This window comes from Syngnathus leptorhynchus, chromosome 22 (assembly GCF_054491065.1).
Source record: "Syngnathus leptorhynchus isolate UIUO chromosome 22, UIUO_Slep, whole genome shotgun sequence".
Lineage (NCBI taxonomy): Eukaryota > Metazoa > Chordata > Actinopteri > Syngnathiformes > Syngnathidae > Syngnathus > Syngnathus leptorhynchus.
The window spans coordinates 4,395,603-4,413,497 of record NC_141216.1 but is presented as its reverse complement, the minus strand read 5'-3'; the positions used below and the strand labels follow the sequence as shown (position 1 = coordinate 4,413,497).

The window sequence follows — 17,895 nt, the reverse complement described above, 5'->3', positions numbered from 1 at the left end:
ATAATAACATGTGTAGGTTGAAGAATCTGTGATTTACTAAATACAATAAAAGATCAAGACTAAAAGAAGAGGTGAAAGGTGTAGTAGCCACACCTACTGTGACGCACCGGTTCTCCAGAAGGAAGCTGAGGTCCGACGCTCGGTTCAATTAAAGTAAGACTGAAATCAAACTGTTATCATTGGCGTCTTGGCGTAGGTGGCATGCGTTGTTTGGAGAACATGGGCGAAAATTACTTCATCATCCCTGCTTTATTGCTATTTTGCATTTCTGGAGTAGACAGCACAGGTGAGTCGTACGTGTTGCTGAGGCGTACCTCTTCCGTGATAAAGCAAACACGGACCAGCCATGTGCAAACCTAAATGTAATAACTTCTTCTTACTTCTACGTTTTTCTTCTAGGCATTACTAATGGGTTAAAAGTTACAAAGTATTCCATTGTGCAACCTCAGTTGCTTCCTACGCAGGTAAGTGATAGTCAATTGTAATCAGAGGTATAAGTACCAGTTTTTTTTTCCCCCATGGTAAAACGTTTGGGGTTTTTTTTTCTAACAATTTCAGAACTCTGAGGAGAAATCATATGTGCTAGAAATAGGCAACAGATCTCGCATCCTTCAGTTAAAAAGAAACAGGTTTTTCACCACTTCGCAATTGTTTTACTTTAATGATGTTATGACTCATAATGATCTTTCCTGTTTCTCAGAGACTTCTTACATCCGGACTTTCTTCGGGATACTTTTAACAGTGCTTCTAATCACACGACTCATCTGAAACGTGTAAGCTAATGGCTGGTGTGAATTCAATAAATAAAAAGAATTAATTTGCTAGAAATTCTAATTAAAAGGGTTGCTTTCATTTTCCCCAGGTGCATTGTTATTATCATGGAGTGGTGGAAGGCTACGAGAATTCAGTGGTGGCACTCAGCACGTGCTACGGATTGAGGTTTGGACATGTTGGAATGACCTTGATTGATGGGCGACAATCAGCTCACGTTGTACTCATCGTTCTTCTCCAGGGGTGTGCTCATTTTCGCAAACGACAGCTATGGAATCGAGCCCGTGCCGCTGTCCCACACCAACGATCACTTTCTGTACCGACTAGCCGATATTCAGACAGAACCCGTCAACTGCGGCGTGGTCCACGAGGCAGAACCCACCTCGATCCATGAACCTTTTGAGCCCACACGCACCATCTCGGCTTTGCTGCGGGTCCGAACGCTCATTGTTACTATAACCCGATTTCAGATTTTAAGTGTTTTTCTTCTTGTTTCTGTAGAAGAAACGCAATTTACCTCAGACCAGATATGTGGAGCTGGTTTTGGTTGTGGATCATCTCAGGGTGAGTTTCAATTAACGGGCAGCTTCACTGTGGTTTTCTCAATACAAAATGCCAGTGGGTGATTTCATGAATAGCAAAGTGTTCACTGTATTCATTTTAATCGGTAGTATCAGTTCAAGCGAGAAAATGAGTCGGCGATATTCGATGAGATGGTGGAAATGGCCAACCTGCTTGATGGGGTAAGACATCCAATTGCCCAATTTTTTTCTCTCCCAGTTTTGAATGATCCTCTCTGGTCTATTGTAGTTTTACAAGCCGATAAACATCCGCATAGTGCTAGTGGGCCTGGAGATTTTTAGCGAGCCTAACCCATTCCAAGTGTTGGATACCGCGGGCACCGTACTGCGCAGCTTCGTCAAGTGGAGGAAGTCGGACCTGTTGCCGAGGAAACGGCACGACATCGGTCAGCTCGTGGTGTGAGTTCCAATCCGTCCGATGATGGGAAGATGCGCAATCTGCAGTTTTCAATGCTTGTCATTTTTTTCTTTAGCGGTCGGCCCAATTCGTACCCGGGGGGTGTGCTGGGGATGGCTTTTGTTGGCACCGTGTGCTCGCCCACCAGCTCTGGAGGAATCACCGTGGTTAGTTTGAGAAGTCTTTTAACACCTAATACATCAGAACAGAACAATGGTTAGCTTAACTCCATTTTCCTTCAACTAGTATGACACCACATTTTTTATTTTTTCGACTCCAAACATCAGCTAGCGTCGCACGTGCGGAGTAGCTTGTGTGGAAAATGATACTGCTTCTATTATTCAAAGAGGAGACCTCGCATTCACATGTCGAACAGGTGGAAGGTGGAGTCCAACCAGTTTGACAGAGACATCCTGACGAGGCAGAATTATGAAATTCCTTCCATTTAACTCGAATGTGGTGTCTATTTAAAGGAATAAGCGCAGTTTGGCATACTTTTATGGTATTTCCTCCATTTTCTGAGCATCACTGACAAAGTTGAATGTGATTTGGCAGTTTGGGGACGACAATCTGGTTTACACCTCCAGTGTTGTGGCCCACGAAATCGGTCACAACCTGGGCATGAGTCATGACGACAACCGCTGCACCTGTGACGGAAAAAGCTGCATCATGGCAGCGACCGCCAGGTAAACAAAAATGACTTAGTGCGCGTCACCAGGTCATTTTGTTATTTATCCGTCTGTTGTTTTTGTGTATTGTTTTAGCGGCGCCACAAGCTTCAGCCGCTGTAGCGCCCAAGATTTCGAGATGCTCATCCTTGGGGGAAAAGGGGAGTGCCTGATGAACCAGCCCTCCCTCTCGGACGTGGTCGGCGTGGCCAAGTGCGGCAATGGCTTGTTGGAAGAAGGCGAGGAGTGTGACTGCGGCGAACCAGAGGTAGCACGCGTTTATTGATACGCGGCGGTACTTCACAAAGCCACACCCACTTCAACTCCAAATTCCAACATATTTTCTATAGGAATGCAATAATAAATGCTGCAACGCCGCGACTTGCAAACTCACCTCCGGGTCGGCTTGCGCTCAGGGAAGCTGCTGCAGCGATTGTCAGGTGGGATCAATTCTAAGGACGCACGTTCTCGGGAAAGGTCGTCTCATCCGTTTTAAGATTTGGCCACCTTTTTCGTCCTTTTAGCTCAAAGTATCCGGGACGCCGTGCAGGAGGTCTACCAACGCGTGTGATCTTCCCGAATTCTGTAACGGCACCAGCGCCTTATGCCCGGACGACTTCTACCTCATGGACGGCCTTTCCTGCCAGGACAAAGCGGCGTACTGCTACGAGGGCCGGTGTCAGACTTACGACTCCCAGTGTAAAAGTCTCTTTGCGCCAGGTACGTCTTTCAACGACAGCAGTGGGCAATCAGCTTTCAGTGAATGTGTTCCCCTGATTTTTGTCAGATCCGGCAACAAAGGCAGCAGATGATTGCTTCCTGCATGCAAACATGGAGGGAAACCTATTCGGGAATTGCGGGATCACCAGCAGCGGAGATTATATCAAATGTTCTGTGGCGTGAGTGTCCATTTTATTTGTTGATCTAAATTTGATAATGAATCTGTGTGTGGCAAAGGGGGAAACTCAAATGAGTGTTTATATTCTAGGGACGCCATGTGCGGGAAGGTGCAGTGCACTAACGTGGACGTCAACCAGCCGCCTCCAGGCGCTCACGTCAGTATCCAGATCATAAACGGAGCCACATGCGTCAACGCCGACTTCAACCTGGGTACGGACGTGTTGGATCCCGCCTATGTCAACCCTGGGAGTCCTTGCGCTGAAGGAAAAGTACGAATTGTAACCAGAAATCTAAGCTAGCTTGCTGTATTGTAGCGTTTTCCTCATGTGTTCTCTTCTTTTGAAGACCTGTCTGGATTTTCAGTGCGTCAACGCCTCGGCTCTGCTGCCCAACTTGGACTGCGACGCTGAGAGCAAGTGCAACAGCCACGGGGTTAGGATGATACTTGCCGCCCGCCTCTCGCGCTCACGTCAAAACTTTGCTTTGTTGACTTTGTCTAGGTATGCAACGACCAAGGGAACTGCCACTGCGACGACGGCTGGAGCCCACCAAACTGTGACCGGGCAGGGATGGGCGGGAGCATTGACAGCGGTCCTCCTAAAATAGGTGCAGTTGAGTCTTTAATTTGACTTTTAATTGTGGAACCTCATCAGATGTACATTGTGTGCCTCCAGACAACTCGCTCAGGGACGGTCTTCTGATCTTCTTTCTGCTGGTTGTTCCTATACTGGTTCTTCTCATCCTGGTGCTTCTGTTTGTCTTTCGAAGAGATGCACTCAACCCATGCCTCAAAGGAGTCCGCCGTTTCAGGTACACACAATCTTACAATATGATTAAAAAATTACAGTATGAAAGTTTGATTGTATAAATCTTCCCAGGCCACAACGTGCTGGACAGGGCAGTGCCAATGGATCTCCAAACAGAAATACTGAGACGCATGCCAACACTCATATTCCAACAGAGGTTCCTTCACAGAGGGTAAATATTTTCCTCAATTGATCAGATCTGTATTCAGCAGCGGGTAAAAGCCGTCAGTAAATAGGACTCAGGATGTAGTCTGACGTGTGAAACGTGGTTTGTTTTTTTTTTTTTATGTAATGAACGGTCCCTGAATCTTGTTTGCTTTCCTTCATTTTAGCCTCCATATCCACCAGCTACCTCAGCTCCGATTTCTGGGTAAGAACTCTGTATTTGTATTCGTCATTCACATTCTCAAATTCTATTTAATTATTCATTTATTTGTGCATATTCCTCAAGTTTCAGATATGGAGAAATTGATTATCGGAACACAGATTCTAATACTACCTCTGCACATCCACAAGCTCCCAGGCAGGGCCCCGGGGTCCCCAAACCCATTCCCTCCCCTCAATGACCGAACTAAATTGATCTTTCTTTTTCTTTTTTGTATGTCTAATGTGAGAAGTTTTTTTTTGATTGTTCTAACGTAGCTTATCCTGTCATTTGTATTGATGCTTAATATTTATTGGAATGTATGTAATGAAATTAAGTAAATCAGATATACTGTATATATTTGTATATTTTCCAGGTAATTTTAATGCTTTTGTGAAATAAAGGAAATGTCAATTATAATAAATGCATTTGTCTAATACTTGAATGCTGAGTTTTATGGAATATGGGGAATATAAGGCTGGGATATGACTTGAAAACAATATGTCCGATGTGCATCAATTTATAATGTAATGTAACATTTGACTTTGTCTATTGTGAGCCGCTCAAAATATGTAAACAATTAAACGTCATAACCGGATGTGGGCGGTTCTCTGACGAAATATGTAAACAAATCTACGTCATAACCGGATGTGGGTGGTTCTCTGACGAAACATGTAAACAACCAAACGTCATAACCGGATGTGGGCGGTTCTCTGACGAAACCGGAAGTAAACAAACATTGCCGCGGTGTCATCGTAAACACACTTTCACGGCGGTCGTATGGCATTAGTGGCCGATCCCGAGCACGTCAATTGTGCTCGGGCCTGTCTTTGCGTCCTCTGCGGTCTTCCTGCTGCGGGGAAGTCCTCGCTGTCCCGCAGCGTCTGTCTCGCAGCAAGACAGCGTGGCTGGGGAGCCGCTGTAGTACAATACGACGAGCTAATCCCAGATCAGGCTTTTCACCCCCAAGAGGAACCCGAAGACGCCACATCACAAGAGGCGGTAAAATTTGAAATCGTCTCTCTCGTATGCGTTTATAGTATAACGACTTATATTTGCTTTATCTACATATAATTATTCATGCACTGATGCTAATTGTTTGTGTTCAGTAATCAGCTGATAGGTACATGGTGGCTCATTATGCACATGCCAGGGCATTACACTAAGAATATTGTAGGTTTTTTACGATCTGTAGATTGAACAAAAACTATAGCGTAGCCGCAAATGTCTATTGATTGTATTTTCATTTTGTTTACCTTTTCCAGCGCACACAGTGGAAGTTCCACCGAAATGCCGTTCTGTGGTGTATTGAGCAGTTCCTGCAGAAACAGGAAAAGCTACTCGAGCTTCCAGACAAAAGTGGCATCGACGGGCTCGCGTGGGATCGCTGCGCCCGTGCTCTGCTGATGCCGCCTCTAAACCTTGGCCTGGCGGACTCAGTGCCTCTTTTGTTTCTGCTGGATGACAACTTCTACTACCCAAGCATGAGATATGAGGTCTTCCAGTTGGCCAGAAAGTGTAGGCTTATGTTTTTTGGATATCCCCACTTGAAATGAATGTCACTGGTATTAATTCATCCACTTATACATGGCGTGTTTGCAGATTCACTGGGCTTTTGTCAGGTGTACGTGCAGTGCCGCTTGGACCTCTGCCTCAGTCGCAACGAGACCCGACCTCGACCCGTGCCTGCTGAGGTAATCGCGGAGATGGCGAAGCGTCTGGAGTCTCCTAATCCGAGGAAAAATCCATGGGAGGCAAAGAGCATCATGGTGGACACAGCAAACGATTTGTCAGACTGTGACATGTAAGATCGGCAGATGAACTGTTTTTTTCCCCCTTTTGTTTTGATATTCATGAGTTTTTTTTCCAGTCAGAAAGTGATGGAGTTGATCTCCTCCGCACTCTACGACCCTCTGAGTCCAGTTGAAGATGACGACGAACAAAAGGTTTGTGGAAAACAGATTGAACTCTGTTGCTAACCAAAACAGCAGCACCTAAGCAGTTTCTTACTTGTATCCATTTCTCTCCATTCCTCCATAAGAGTGTCATTTTAAACTTTAAAAAATACAACACTGAAGAAATATACTTTAACCCTGTAGGAGGCAGATCGCCAAAAATGTGCTGCAAGCGTGGTTCACCAGGCTGACCAGGCCTGTCGTCGCCTCATCTCCGACGCCATGAAGAAAGCCAGAGGTAAGCTGTCTAACAATATCCAGATTTTAAAAAATAAAATTTATTTCAACATTTTATGTTTGTTTTCAGAAACTGGCACATCTTCGCAACACCTGAGGTCCTTGGCCACCCAGCTGAGTGAATCCAAAGCTCAATTCCTCCAAGATTTGCGCAGACACTTTCTTCAAAACACAAATTATAGTCAAGGAGATGATGTAGCTGTGGATCATGTGGTGAAGACAGCAGTAGCACGTTTTGACGATCAAAAGGAAGAAATCCTGTTAAAAATAATCCACAACCATTCCAAAATTTAGCCAGTAAATTGTTTACAAATATATTTATATTGTACTAAAGATTATTCATTTGTACATGATCTGAATTGTATATGTTGGAAATAAAACAGTCATCAGGTAAGCTTTGGATATTTTTCCACAACAGATGACTCAAACCAGTGATTTAAATTAAAATTTGCACCTTTATACTTCTTCAATTACAAAACAAGTAGACAGTAAAAATTAAATACAAACAAATTTAAATTCAGTACAGTATATACACATAAAAACAAAATTTACAGGCACTATGAATGGTGTGTCATTCTAATTCACCCAAGCTATAAAAAAAAAAAACACTAAAATACTGTCAACTTTCATTTAGCTTCATGTGTGGCTGCCTATGTAAAACAACATTCCTGCAAAGAAATAGAAAATTCTTCAAAATAGGCGTCTATGTGATTGGGATCTATTGGAGCATACGCACGATTTAAGGAACTACGTCAGCTAAATTAGCTCAAAATATGTCATCAAAGTTAACCATAAAAACATAATGACAATGCCGTCGCCATGGCAAAATTCTTGCCGGACAGCGACAAGAGGCAGATCATGTACAAAGGCCAAACTTTTCGTGAGTAGTGTATGTTGGCTTGTGAGTGATCCCGAACGCAGTCAGAGTTACTTTCTGTGCTGTCCTTGCGCAAAATGGCACGCAAAGTCGTACTTGTCGGTGCACGTGTGGCCGCAGACGTTGCAGCGGAAGGGGTGCTCGTAGACGTGGCATCCCATGTGGATGGTGTACAGGACGTTGTCGGGGAAATGGATGTCGCAATGCGGGCATCGCTGCGGCTTGTCGCATTCCGCCACGTCGGCGGCGATGGGCGTGCCGGCCCGGCTGCCGCCCGCACATAAAGCCTCGTCGTGGGCGTCTAAATCCAGGCCGGACGCGGAACTCCGATATTCTGAGGCGGGGTCTTCGGTTTTAGGCGTTAAGGTCTGCACACCGTTGGAACACAAGGTGGGGCGTGCGCCCGTGACTTCCTGGATCACGATTGGCTTCTCGTCAACGTTTGGGGGCACGCGAGGGGGCCCGGAGTGGAGGTCAGCCGGCTGCAGTGAAGCCAGCTGCTCCAGCGGGCTGTTGAAAGCTCCTCTGTTGAAGTCATTCTGCAGCAGCCTGGGAGAATTCCTTTGCTCGCTAACGTTCAGATGGTGGTGATGCTTGTGAGGCACGTCGTCGGCGTAGTCCAACTTGGGCGGTGGCGGTGGCGGCGGTGCGTAATTGAGGAGAAGGCGCCTGCCGAAACCCAGCGAGCTGCTGCGCTTCTGCAGGGTGGCCAGCCCACGCTTGGCGGCGAAGGGTGGGCGCGCCACCCGGGCGGGGAGCTGCTTGTGGCGCCGGCGACGGTGGTGCGACAGGTTGCTGCGGTCGCTGCAACGGAAGGCGCACAGGTCGCACTTGTACGGCTTCTCCCCCGTGTGAGAACGCATGTGGGCCTCCAGGTGACGTTCGTACGCCGAAGCAAAGGGGCACAGCTGGCAACGGTGAGGCTTTTCCCCTTTAGGACACATGGGAGGGCACATTTGCATTCAGTATCAGAGAGAGGACTAGACTTGAATAGTTTAACTAACCCGTATGGATGCGGATGTGTTCTATCAATCGAGCCATTCCCTTGTTGGCGTAGCTGCAGAAGCTGCACTTGTATTTGCCGTCACACGTCCTCTCCAGGCCGTCCATTTGGACGTCCGACCCTTCCTCCATGGGTAGGCTAACTTCCACGGATGGGGCGTCCACACCATTGTGCTCACTCCTTGGGGCCACTGGTGACAAAAGCACAAACAATACAATAACTCATTCTAGTACTTATTCTAGAAGTACAAAGTTGTCCTACTAAAGGAGTGCACATGAACTTCATATCAAGGATGGAGAAGAAATGTTCTGAACTGCTTTTTCATACCTGGGTCCTTTTCCTCACAAATCGAACCCGAAATCATGTTGACGTGCTGCGTTTGCTGAGTTAGGTACTCCTGGAATTCCCTCACAAAATCCACAGGTTCAGTCTTGATTTCTTCCATGATGCTTGTTTATCTGCGTGACCTAATAACATTCCCAAAATGACACACAATTTGTGGGTCAGATCCAGTATGTGCCACTTTCAACCTGTGCGGATGATAGCAACTCGGCTAACGTTAGCGCGCCATTTCGAGACCCCGCAGCGGACTTAGCAGGACTGTGTCGTCCGTGAAAACTCTTTCTGGCGTCTATCAAAATGTAACGTTTACTTGGAGTTATTTTGAATGGACACGATTATAATAACGTTGGTAGGTGATAGCTAAGCAGCTGTCGGTTGCTTTCCGTCACGCCATTGTTGTCAGTCTGGGAAATGTTGCATTCAATGAAATTAGGAAATCATATCAACCTCTTCAATTCGCACAGAATGTTCACCCAAATCTCCGTTTATATCTCCATTGTAATATAAAAACTACGTGCACATGTCGACAATAAAATACAATCACATCCTTATCGTGATTAAAAGTGGTCGTCTTGTCATGTCATGAAGTGGGTCTGATAGCAGAATGCTCTAGGTTTTTAAATGCAACATGAGTAAGCATGTAAACATTGCGTAACAAAATATGGCTGCCGTGTTGGTGAGGACCTTGTCTAAGGTAAACCAGCAAACGGGGATATCACGTCATTGCACTTTAAATTGGTTTGAATTGATACTTTTTATCATGTTGTCCGGTGCACTGCACGCCCACATGGCAGCTATGTCGCTATCGTTGTTGGCACGGCACCTGCTAACAGCTAGCATTGACATTCACAGGCTGTGTGAGTTATTACAACATAAGCAAATCATTGTATTACCATCTGTGTCTTTTTTTTTTTATCAGTCTTGCAGACAGCTCAATCGGGCGTGTGTTGGATGCCAGCCAGGATGGAGGAGCAGGTCCACCAAGTCTGCCCTAGATGTGGGTTCCCTCCAGGCGTCCTCTGTGGTAAACTTTCCTCCCTTGCAGTCCTATTCCGAGGAGGAGAGCATGATGAGGGAATCAGGTGAGTGGATGTTGATTACTGTCAGCCAGAACAGATTAATTCAATTTGCATCCATTCAAACGATAGTTGATTTTGTTTTCTATAGTGAAAAAGTATGCACAAGAGCGTATCGCACCTTTTGTGGCAAAGATGGATGAGCACTCATGTATGGATGAAGCAGTGATCAAGTCTCTTTTTGAACAGGGTGTAAGAACCTTCTTTCTCCCTATAATTTGTGTTTTAAATGAGAAATTATGCGGTTGGCTAATGTAATGTAGTAATTATCTGATCCCCTGTCAGCTCATGGGCATTGAGATTGACGCAGAATATGGTGGCACCGGTTCCACGTTCTTCTCCTCCATCCTGGTCATTGAGGAGCTGGCAAAGGTGGACGCCTCCGTGTCCGTGCTGTGCGACATCCAGAACACGCTGATCAACACGCTCTTTACGCAACTGGGAACGGCTGCTCAGAAGGAGAAGTACCTCAGCAGGCTGTCCACTGACACGGTGGGACATTTGACCACTTCCTTGTTTGAAGCACATTCCGAAGTGCGTTTACCAGGAGAAGTCTCACACGCAGGTCGGCAGCTTTTGCCTGTCTGAGGCTGAGTCAGGCAGTGACGCCTTTGCTCTGAAGACGCGTGCAGAAAAACACAAGGACTATTACGTCATCAACGGGTCCAAGATGTGGATCAGCAATGCGGAGCATGCCGGCGTCTTCCTGGTGATGGCCAATGTGGACCCCTCAGTAGTGAGTAGCTTCTGGCTGCCATTTTCCTTCAAGTGTGACATCACACCACAGTTCTGATCAATGGAGGGCTTTCTGGCCTTGATGGTTTTTGAATGGCAGGGTTATAAAGGCATCACCTGCTTCATCGTCGAGCGGGAAACAGAAGGCCTGGAGATCGGCAAGAAGGAAAACAAGCTGGGATTGCGCGCCTCCTCTACCTGCCCGCTCAACTTTGACAACGTCAAGGTCCAAACTCAGCCTGGAGGTCGCAAATGAATGCGGTGACTCCTCCTAAATTGTGTTGTGCATTTGTGCAGGTGCCCGAGAAGAACATCTTGGGCCAAGTTGGTCATGGATACAAGTATGCGATTGGAATGCTCAATGAAGGCAGGATTGGAATCGCAGCACAGGTAAAAAAAAAAAAAAAAATTGAATTTTATTTTTATTTTTTATTGAACGCGCATTGTGTTATAGATGTTGGGGCTTGCACAAGGCTGCTTCGACCACACAGTTCCATACACAAGACAGAGAATGCAGTTTGGAAAACGGATCTTTGACTTCCAGGTAAATGAAACACCTCACATCGATTTTTTTTATTTTTTTTTCCCCTCATCAAAATATTACAGAAGACACATTTTTGTCTCCAGGGCATGCAGCACCAAATAGCCCACGTGGCGACGCAGATCGAAGCCGCGCGCTTGCTAACGTACAACGCCGCTCGTCTGAAGGAAGCCGGTAGACCCTTCATCAAGGAGGCCTGCATGGCCAAATATTTCACTGCCGAGGTGACATCACTTACTCTTTTTTTTTTTCTCTCTCTCTCCATCTATTGTGATATCATGAACTCCTACAGTGGAATCAAAATGATTGGTGTTGTTTTTGTCTCCTCCAGGTGGCAACCTTGACCACGTCCAAATGCATTGAATGGATGGGAGGGGTGGGCTTCACCAAAGACTACCCCATTGAGAAATATTATAGGGATTGTAAAATTGGTACGTACAACTAAATTGGACTCAAATGTAGCAAAATGAAAAGCTTCAATGCTGTTCTTCTGCAGGTACCATCTACGAGGGCACGACAAACATCCAGCTGTCCACCATGGCAAAATTCATCGATAAAGAGTACGACGTTTAACATAATTCCGAATTGGAGCCTGACGGATTGCACTGCCGCATTACACTCCCTCCACCCTTTCTCGTGTGTCACGTGAGATTCCTAGAAAGGACAATGCAGTCGCCTCTCTACAAGACATCGATTTACTGTTACAATTTTTTGCATTGCAGTTTTGTCACTTTGTATGGATTTTCCAATTAGGATTATGCAGAAATTTGCAGTATCTCCGTAGTGGTTCATTGTCTTTATTTGCCTGCTTTAGTGCCTTTGCCGGTTACTGCCACTAGGTGGCGGCATCCTCCCACAAACACGCAGCAGTCACTTTAATGACCTGCCTGCCATATTCATCATTTCTGCTGCTCCACATTAAAGGGAGACTATTATGAATAATTGATTTACTGATATTTTATTTTCAGGTGGGACTGATTAAATTTCCGTATGAAACACGTTACAATGACAGCCATTTCATTAGGTACACCTAATGAGCTGTTTACATTATGGCTGCTCATACACACAGTTATACACAGAGAAGTAATGGTGACTTAAAATTATTTATTATTGTTATGATTAAAACGGCAGAACATTCAAGAAATGGAAAGCAAAAGGTATCCTAAAAAAATGTTAATGGTTCTTAAGTCAATGTTAAACATTGCAATGTGGCCCACAGGCCTTGGTTTGCCCACCCTGCTCTTATTGGATAAGTGGCTACTGTCCCCCAAAAAAGGTTTTTGTATTCCTTTTAGAGTCTATGATTGTCCTATTGCAGACTCAAAGCCCATTTGCTCACCGCTTTGGCCAATCACAACGACCCCAGTGCGTTTTAACTGGGCTGTCATCATTACATCTCCATAAAGACCCAAGACACCAGCCCAACCCTGTTGCTCTCTCCGGCACTCCCGAAAGCGCATCTTTTGGATACTTTTTTGGAACTCGATTATTTTTCTGCAAGGCCGTTGCTGCCTTCTTCAACTTTCACTTGTAACATTTTGATGGTGTGGAATTAAAGAATGATGGCAGACCCTGACGCGCAACAAGAGACGCGCCAGTCAGCCAAAGACTCCATCAAGTTCTCCATCAAGAACCTGCTCAGCATCGATGACCAGCAGAACCACAGAAAGTTCACCAGGCCCAGGAGCTTCCTGGAGGGAAGCTTCTTTTCCCGGCTTGCCGATTTGTCTCTACCCCGGCTGGAGTTGCCATCGCAGCGTCTCGGTCTCCCCTCAGCGTCCCCATGGTGGTATCCTTACACGCTCGGTGCGCACCCCAAAACTGGAGGTACGTCAAATTTCATTTCATGTTCATTGTGTGTTTTCCCTCTCAAAAAGAATCTTTAACGAGTTGATATTATCTAAATATCTTAAAATGTACAGTCACGAGTGTATTGATCTTCGGTCAAACAATGGTTACGGGAAAAACTCAATATTTGAAAGCAAACATATTTTAAACATCATACCATTTATTTTGAATAAAAAGTGTTTGTTATAAATAAAATGTGATCGATTACTGGTGCTGAAAATGAAGTTCATGAATGAGAAAAGTCACTGGAGGCAAAAATTAAATATAAAGATGCGAATATATGTGACTACATTCCATCAACATGTACAGAAAACACGATACGTGCAGCTACAAAATAAATGACAACAGTTGAAATTGTTTGCCTCTCGTTCTAATAATAACTCATTATGTGGTGATGCATTCATTTTATGACTTTGCAGTAACTTTATTCTGTCACTATGCAGCTCCAGAGAAGAACCAACTGTTGGCACACGACAGACCCTCACCTGACCCCCCCAAAAGTGAGCAAGACACCAAAGAAGAAAGCGCAGAAGAGGACGAAAGTGACCCAGAGGAGCCAAAGAAGGAATGCGAGCGTGCAGAGGACGACTGGAGAAAGAAACCCGACGACTCTGACGGGAAGCCCTGCAGGAAGAAGAAGACCCGTACTGTGTTCTCCAGGAGCCAGGTGTTCCAGCTGGAGTCCACCTTCGACATAAAGCGCTACCTCAGCAGCTCGGAGCGCGCTGGCCTGGCCGCCTCGCTGCGCCTAACCGAGACCCAGGTGAAGATTTGGTTCCAGAACCGCAGGAACAAGTGGAAAAGACAGCTGGCTGCCGAGTTGGAGGCGGCCAATCTGAACCACGCTGGGGCGCAGAGGATCGTGCGGGTGCCCATCTTGTACCATGACAACGGAGCTCCGGAGAGCAGCGGGAGTGCGGCCAGCAGCTCCACCGGGGGCCACGCGTCAATCCTGGCCTTTTCTCATCACATGTACTACCCCAACCCGGTTCCTTTATTGAGACCTGTTTAATACCTGAGCACACCTTGAATTTGCTGTAACTGGAAAATTAAGTTTGTATCTACGTATTGTAGGTTGGACGTCTGATCTTCCCTATTACGTCCCATGTATTTACTTTTTTATTTTATTTTTTTTAGAGACAATCTCCATAAGTGTCCTTGATTTACTTTACAGTATTTTAAATGTGCACGATTGTACATAATGTATTTTAAGACTCTTTATTGTGCTCGTGACTATGTCGAATTGTGGAATTAAATATTTTGATATTACCTTACGTGTTCAAAAAGCTCATGATAAATATCTTGATGCAAAAAACGTGACTTAAATATATTTGTTAGAATTTAAAAGAATGCGGTTTTATTGTAAGGGTAATATATATTCAATCACAATTTCTTTCCAATGTAAACTGTTATATAACCATTCACAAATGTTTTTCACTTTTGTCCTTTTTTTTGCACAAATCTGCACAACTGGACTAAATAATTTCAATGCGTGACGGTTTATTTAGTCTTGCATACGTTTGACCTTACCACGCATGCGCAAACACCATGCTGCCGTCTAAATCACATGACCTGCGCCGAGACCCCGGAAGAACTCCTAAGAATCAAACGAACCAATCACCACGCAGGCGGGCTACGTAAAAAATTTGTTCTACCCAATCAACATCAACTTACTAGCAACTGCTGTTGGAGCGCTTATACGCTAAAGGGTTTAGCTATCCTCTTTCAATTCGACGCACATTTGTGTGTTTGTCAGCTAAACATTTAAATATTTGAGGAAAACGTACTCAAGTCGAGAATAAAATATCTTATTACCTGACATCCGCCCCCCCCCCTACCAAAGGTAAGTGTAAAGTATTTGCCATCACTGTTGCTAGCATTAGCATTAGAGCGATCGGTTTGCCCGGGGCTAAGGCTAACTCCTGAATGTTCTCTATTTTAAAGATAAATATCGTTCTGTTCCACATACAAACACGTTCCTGTGATTCTGTCAGATGAATGAAATAATTAGGATTACCTAACATATATTGTGCTTAAGCAAGTAGTTTCTGCATTATGCCGCGAAAGCAGTTATTTATGCTCATCACGATGACACTAATACGAATAATAATAATAAAAATAGTACTGCTCCTTCTGACTGAAAAAAAAGTAAGAATCCTATCACCCCCCTTTTTTTTTTTCTTCACTGGCCCTAATCCTCTTCCGTAAATAATACATTTCACATTCAGGTCTAAAATATAATCAATCACATGTTGAAGAATGTTACCTAAATTTCTTTTCTGCAGAGCATGGTCGCAAGTGAGTACAAATTGAACCAGGGGCCAGAAGATGGCATCACCGCCGTCAAGTTCAGCCCCAGCACGGCACACTCGCTGCTGGTGTCCTCCTGGGACTCCACAGTGCGCCTCTACGACGTGGTGGCCAACACTATGCGTGTGAAGTATCAACACACGGTTCCGGTCCTGGATTGTGCTTTTTATGTATGTAGCAGTCTTAATGCCACCCAGATACATGCTGATATTTGTTTTGATGAGAACACAATGTCACTTTTCTCCTTCAGGACCCGACACATGCTTGGAGTGGAGATCTGGATGCAAATTTGAAAATGCATGACTTGAATACAGACCAGGGTATGTGCTGGCCGAACTTGGAATTCTGAAAAGTTTAAGTTGCATTTCATCAGTTGAACCATACTTTTGATGTCCCCGAATGAAAATTGAAATAGGTGTGTGTAAACTTTTTATTTACTCTGCAGATTACACATGTGGTGGTTTTACTAATTTGGTTACAGACACCGTAGTGGGAAAGCACGACGCCGCCATCCGTTGTGTGGAACACTGCCCGGAGGTGAACGTCATGGTGACGGGAAGTTGGGACAGGTCAGTCCGACTCTGGGATCCGAGGGCGCCCTGCAACGCCGGCACCTTCACACAACCGGAGAGGGTAACGACATTATTGAATTGTTCACATGTACCTAAAGAAGTGCCTAAGTGTGTCTGAGTATCGATTATCTTTTGATCTGAAGGTGTACACCATGTCTGTGGCGGGCGACCGGCTGATCGTCGGCACCGCGGGCAGACGCGTGCTGGTGTGGGACTTGAGAAACATGGGCTACGTGCAGCAGAGGCGAGAGTCCAGTCTCAAGTTTCAGACCCGCTGCATCCGAGCCTTCCCCAACAAGCAGGTGTGTCCCGGGGAAAAAAAGAAAACTCTTTCATTTAAGAACATCTCAGTTGATCTGGTGACTCCATTGTTGTGGCTAACTTTTCTTTCTCTACCTCAGGGTTACGTCTTGAGCTCCATCGAGGGCCGCGTGGCTGTAGAGTACCTGGACCCGAGCGTGGAGGTCCAGAAGAAGAAGTACGCCTTTAAGTGCCACCGGCTGAAGGAGCAAGTCGAGCAAGTCTACCCCGTCAACGCCATCTCCTTTCACAGCGTGCACAACACATTTGCAACTGGTATGTCATCGGGACTTGTTGCTTATTTTAAAAGTCGACAGTGCTCTTTAATAAGGGGGACACTTGACTTTCGACTAACCCTAATCTATAAATAACCTTCTGCCTGCCTTCCTTCCAGGTGGCTCTGATGGCTTTGTCAACATCTGGGATCCGTTCAACAAGAAGCGCTTGTGCCAGTTCCACCGCTACCCGACGAGCATCGCGTCGCTGTCCTTCAACAGCGACGGCAGCCTGATCGCCATCGCCGCTTCTTACATGTACGAGATGGGCGACGTCAGCCACCCGGAAGACGCCGTCTACATCCGCCAGGTCACAGACGCCGAGACCAAGCCCAAGTGAGTCCGCAGGACCACTCCCCTGTTCTATGTCCACGACAGACTGTCGCAAATTGTTCTACTTTTTCAGCCAAAACACACAAAGGCCCAAATTTAACTTTGTTCAGTGGCCTCAGCGTTTAAAGATTTTACCTACTGGCATCCAGTCTAACCCCCCCCCCCCTTTTTCTTCTATTACGCAATTGTTTGGCTTTCTTCTACTGTGGTCATGTTATTTTGTGCTCAAGTTCTTTCACTTCTTTAGTAAAACATTTTGAATCTGTTTTCCGTGGGTCATTTTGAAGTTTTTGGTATGTGTAGCGCTTCACCCAGACTGTAGCTTGACACTGATAAGACATCAGCAGACTAAAGCAGATCTCCTTTTATTGGCAAGTAAGTCATCGCGGCAGTCTATGTCCGGTAAGCTGGGTGCAACTTGGCCCCCCCCAAAAAAATAATAATAATGATGATGATGTTCCATTCTAGATCATTTGAGATACAGAACAAAACGGGCAAGGGTGGCCAATTTCTTCCTCCTTCAGTTTGAATTTTGAAATTCACATAATAGAATTTGTCAGGCCCCTTCAGCCAAAGAAGATGGAGATATACAGTCAATGATTCTATTTAAGTGCTAATGGCTCAATGGGCCTCCGCTGCATCCTGGAAATGATTATCTGGCTTTTCGCTTGTCATTCCCATGATGCTGGACGTCTGATTGGATCAGAGCCTAATATGAAACGGCATTTACGCCGCTGCCCTTTGTTCGGCAGACAAAATTGTTTGTCTAGTTACCTTTGAAGGAACTGTTCCTTTTCAATAAGGGCAAAATGGATGCGCCTCGCTATCTTATTTGCCATACGTCTGTTGACCAATTGCTGTTCTATTAATAAAAGTTCTTAACTATAAAACCAAGATATGATTTGTTAGTTAATTCAGAACTTAGAATTTGTATCCCTGTAAAAGCAGATTTAATAAATTTTTTAGCGGCTCTCTTGTTTTTGCCAGTTGAGTTCATTAAAATG

General features: G+C 45.3%; 6 protein-coding genes across 9 annotated transcripts; 5 read left to right on the top strand and 1 right to left on the bottom strand.

Moving 5' to 3' along the window:
* The first annotated feature begins 83 nt into the window (after nucleotides 1-83).
* Nucleotides 84-5,014, top strand: adam9b (ADAM metallopeptidase domain 9b). Its single transcript, XM_085904705.1, has 22 exons — nucleotides 84-286; nucleotides 400-464; nucleotides 559-629; nucleotides 701-773; nucleotides 863-939; nucleotides 1,013-1,205; nucleotides 1,273-1,335; nucleotides 1,443-1,514; nucleotides 1,582-1,751; nucleotides 1,826-1,916; nucleotides 2,305-2,435; nucleotides 2,514-2,685; nucleotides 2,768-2,857; nucleotides 2,942-3,137; nucleotides 3,205-3,316; nucleotides 3,406-3,586; nucleotides 3,663-3,749; nucleotides 3,818-3,923; nucleotides 3,971-4,127; nucleotides 4,196-4,295; nucleotides 4,456-4,493; nucleotides 4,575-5,014. The coding sequence occupies exons 1-22, from the start codon at nucleotides 202-204 to the stop codon at nucleotides 4,687-4,689; spliced, it is 2,445 nt and encodes an 814-aa protein (XP_085760831.1). The 5' UTR covers nucleotides 84-201; the 3' UTR covers nucleotides 4,690-5,014.
* Nucleotides 5,015-5,197: 183 nt separating this feature from the next.
* pstk (phosphoseryl-tRNA kinase) lies at nucleotides 5,198-7,193 on the top strand. Its single transcript, XM_085904133.1, has 6 exons — nucleotides 5,198-5,489; nucleotides 5,753-6,005; nucleotides 6,090-6,291; nucleotides 6,358-6,433; nucleotides 6,587-6,680; nucleotides 6,750-7,193. Exons 1-6 carry the CDS (start codon nucleotides 5,268-5,270, stop codon nucleotides 6,971-6,973), a joined length of 1,071 nt encoding a protein of 356 aa, XP_085760259.1. The 5' UTR covers nucleotides 5,198-5,267; the 3' UTR covers nucleotides 6,974-7,193.
* On the bottom strand, nucleotides 7,115-9,937 carry LOC147039511 (zinc finger protein Pegasus-like). 3 transcript variants are annotated; one of them, XM_085904128.1, is made up of 4 exons: nucleotides 9,795-9,937; nucleotides 8,887-9,026; nucleotides 8,561-8,749; nucleotides 7,115-8,487 (listed from the first exon to the last, which is right to left on the bottom strand). In XM_085904128.1, the coding sequence occupies exons 2-4, from the start codon at nucleotides 9,002-9,004 to the stop codon at nucleotides 7,607-7,609; spliced, it is 1,188 nt and encodes a 395-aa protein (XP_085760254.1). In that variant the 5' UTR covers nucleotides 9,005-9,026; nucleotides 9,795-9,937; the 3' UTR covers nucleotides 7,115-7,606. The 3 variants fall into 3 exon arrangements, with proteins under 3 accessions (XP_085760254.1, XP_085760253.1, XP_085760252.1); XM_085904127.1 differs by lacking the exon at nucleotides 9,795-9,937 and adding an exon at nucleotides 9,349-9,491; XM_085904126.1 differs by lacking the exon at nucleotides 9,795-9,937 and having other exon boundaries at nucleotides 8,887-9,342.
* acadsb (acyl-CoA dehydrogenase short/branched chain) lies at nucleotides 9,454-12,028 on the top strand. The gene is made up of 11 exons (XM_085904125.1): nucleotides 9,454-9,595; nucleotides 9,821-9,983; nucleotides 10,069-10,169; nucleotides 10,263-10,469; nucleotides 10,543-10,713; nucleotides 10,813-10,938; nucleotides 11,010-11,102; nucleotides 11,167-11,256; nucleotides 11,340-11,477; nucleotides 11,585-11,684; nucleotides 11,750-12,028. Exons 1-11 carry the CDS (start codon nucleotides 9,563-9,565, stop codon nucleotides 11,824-11,826), a joined length of 1,299 nt encoding a protein of 432 aa, XP_085760251.1. The 5' UTR covers nucleotides 9,454-9,562; the 3' UTR covers nucleotides 11,827-12,028.
* A 160-nt stretch (nucleotides 12,029-12,188) lies between these two features.
* Nucleotides 12,189-14,283, top strand: hmx3b (H6 family homeobox 3b). The gene is made up of 2 exons (XM_085904138.1): nucleotides 12,189-13,080; nucleotides 13,545-14,283. Exons 1-2 carry the CDS (start codon nucleotides 12,813-12,815, stop codon nucleotides 14,111-14,113), a joined length of 837 nt encoding a protein of 278 aa, XP_085760264.1. The 5' UTR covers nucleotides 12,189-12,812; the 3' UTR covers nucleotides 14,114-14,283.
* Nucleotides 14,284-14,716: 433 nt separating this feature from the next.
* On the top strand, nucleotides 14,717-17,890 carry bub3 (BUB3 mitotic checkpoint protein). Of its 2 annotated transcripts, XM_085904136.1 has the most exons (7): nucleotides 14,717-14,944; nucleotides 15,387-15,581; nucleotides 15,662-15,731; nucleotides 15,893-16,044; nucleotides 16,127-16,285; nucleotides 16,385-16,559; nucleotides 16,678-17,889. In XM_085904136.1, exons 2-7 carry the CDS (start codon nucleotides 15,390-15,392, stop codon nucleotides 16,896-16,898), a joined length of 969 nt encoding a protein of 322 aa, XP_085760262.1. In that variant the 5' UTR covers nucleotides 14,717-14,944; nucleotides 15,387-15,389; the 3' UTR covers nucleotides 16,899-17,889. The 2 variants fall into 2 exon arrangements, with proteins under 2 accessions (XP_085760262.1, XP_085760263.1); XM_085904137.1 differs by lacking the exon at nucleotides 14,717-14,944 and having other exon boundaries at nucleotides 16,678-17,890.
* Nucleotides 17,891-17,895: the final 5 nt, after the last annotated feature.

What these genes read in the sequence shown, in the direction of transcription:
- acadsb (XM_085904125.1), top strand. Translation starts at nt 9,563, where the DNA reads ATGGCTGCCGTGTTGGTGAGGACCTTGTCTAAG. An exon ending in TCAACTTTGACAACGTCAAG is followed by an intron (nt 10,939 to 11,009) that starts GTCCAAACTCAG and finishes GCATTTGTGCAG; the next exon opens with GTGCCCGAGAAGAACATCTT. An exon ending in GGATTGGAATCGCAGCACAG is followed by an intron (nt 11,103 to 11,166) that starts GTAAAAAAAAAA and finishes ATTGTGTTATAG; the next exon opens with ATGTTGGGGCTTGCACAAGG.
- hmx3b (XM_085904138.1), top strand. Translation starts at nt 12,813, where the DNA reads ATGATGGCAGACCCTGACGCGCAACAAGAGACGCGCCAGTCAGCCAAA. An exon ending in TGCGCACCCCAAAACTGGAG is followed by an intron (nt 13,081 to 13,544) that starts GTACGTCAAATT and finishes GTCACTATGCAG; the next exon opens with CTCCAGAGAAGAACCAACTG.
- pstk (XM_085904133.1), top strand. Translation starts at nt 5,268, where the DNA reads ATGGCATTAGTGGCCGATCCCGAGCACGTCAATTGTGCTCGGGCCTGT. An exon ending in AAGATGACGACGAACAAAAG is followed by an intron (nt 6,434 to 6,586) that starts GTTTGTGGAAAA and finishes TTAACCCTGTAG; the next exon opens with GAGGCAGATCGCCAAAAATG. An exon ending in CGCCATGAAGAAAGCCAGAG is followed by an intron (nt 6,681 to 6,749) that starts GTAAGCTGTCTA and finishes GTTTGTTTTCAG; the next exon opens with AAACTGGCACATCTTCGCAA.
- adam9b (XM_085904705.1), top strand. Translation starts at nt 202, where the DNA reads ATGCGTTGTTTGGAGAACATGGGCGAAAATTACTTCATCATCCCTGCT. An exon ending in TGGCCAACCTGCTTGATGGG is followed by an intron (nt 1,515 to 1,581) that starts GTAAGACATCCA and finishes GGTCTATTGTAG; the next exon opens with TTTTACAAGCCGATAAACAT. An exon ending in GCAAGTGCAACAGCCACGGG is followed by an intron (nt 3,750 to 3,817) that starts GTTAGGATGATA and finishes GACTTTGTCTAG; the next exon opens with GTATGCAACGACCAAGGGAA.
- LOC147039511 (XM_085904128.1), bottom strand. Translation starts at nt 9,004, where the DNA reads ATGGAAGAAATCAAGACTGAACCTGTGGATTTTGTGAGGGAATTCCAG. An exon ending in TTGTGAGGAAAAGGACCCAG is followed by an intron (nt 8,750 to 8,886) that starts GTATGAAAAAGC and finishes TTTTGTCACCAG; the next exon opens with TGGCCCCAAGGAGTGAGCAC. An exon ending in ACACATCCGCATCCATACGG is followed by an intron (nt 8,488 to 8,560) that starts GTTAGTTAAACT and finishes TGTGTCCTAAAG; the next exon opens with GGGAAAAGCCTCACCGTTGC.
- bub3 (XM_085904137.1), top strand. Translation starts at nt 15,390, where the DNA reads ATGGTCGCAAGTGAGTACAAATTGAACCAGGGGCCAGAAGATGGCATC. An exon ending in TCCTGGATTGTGCTTTTTAT is followed by an intron (nt 15,582 to 15,661) that starts GTATGTAGCAGT and finishes TTTCTCCTTCAG; the next exon opens with GACCCGACACATGCTTGGAG. An exon ending in GAGCCTTCCCCAACAAGCAG is followed by an intron (nt 16,286 to 16,384) that starts GTGTGTCCCGGG and finishes TCTCTACCTCAG; the next exon opens with GGTTACGTCTTGAGCTCCAT.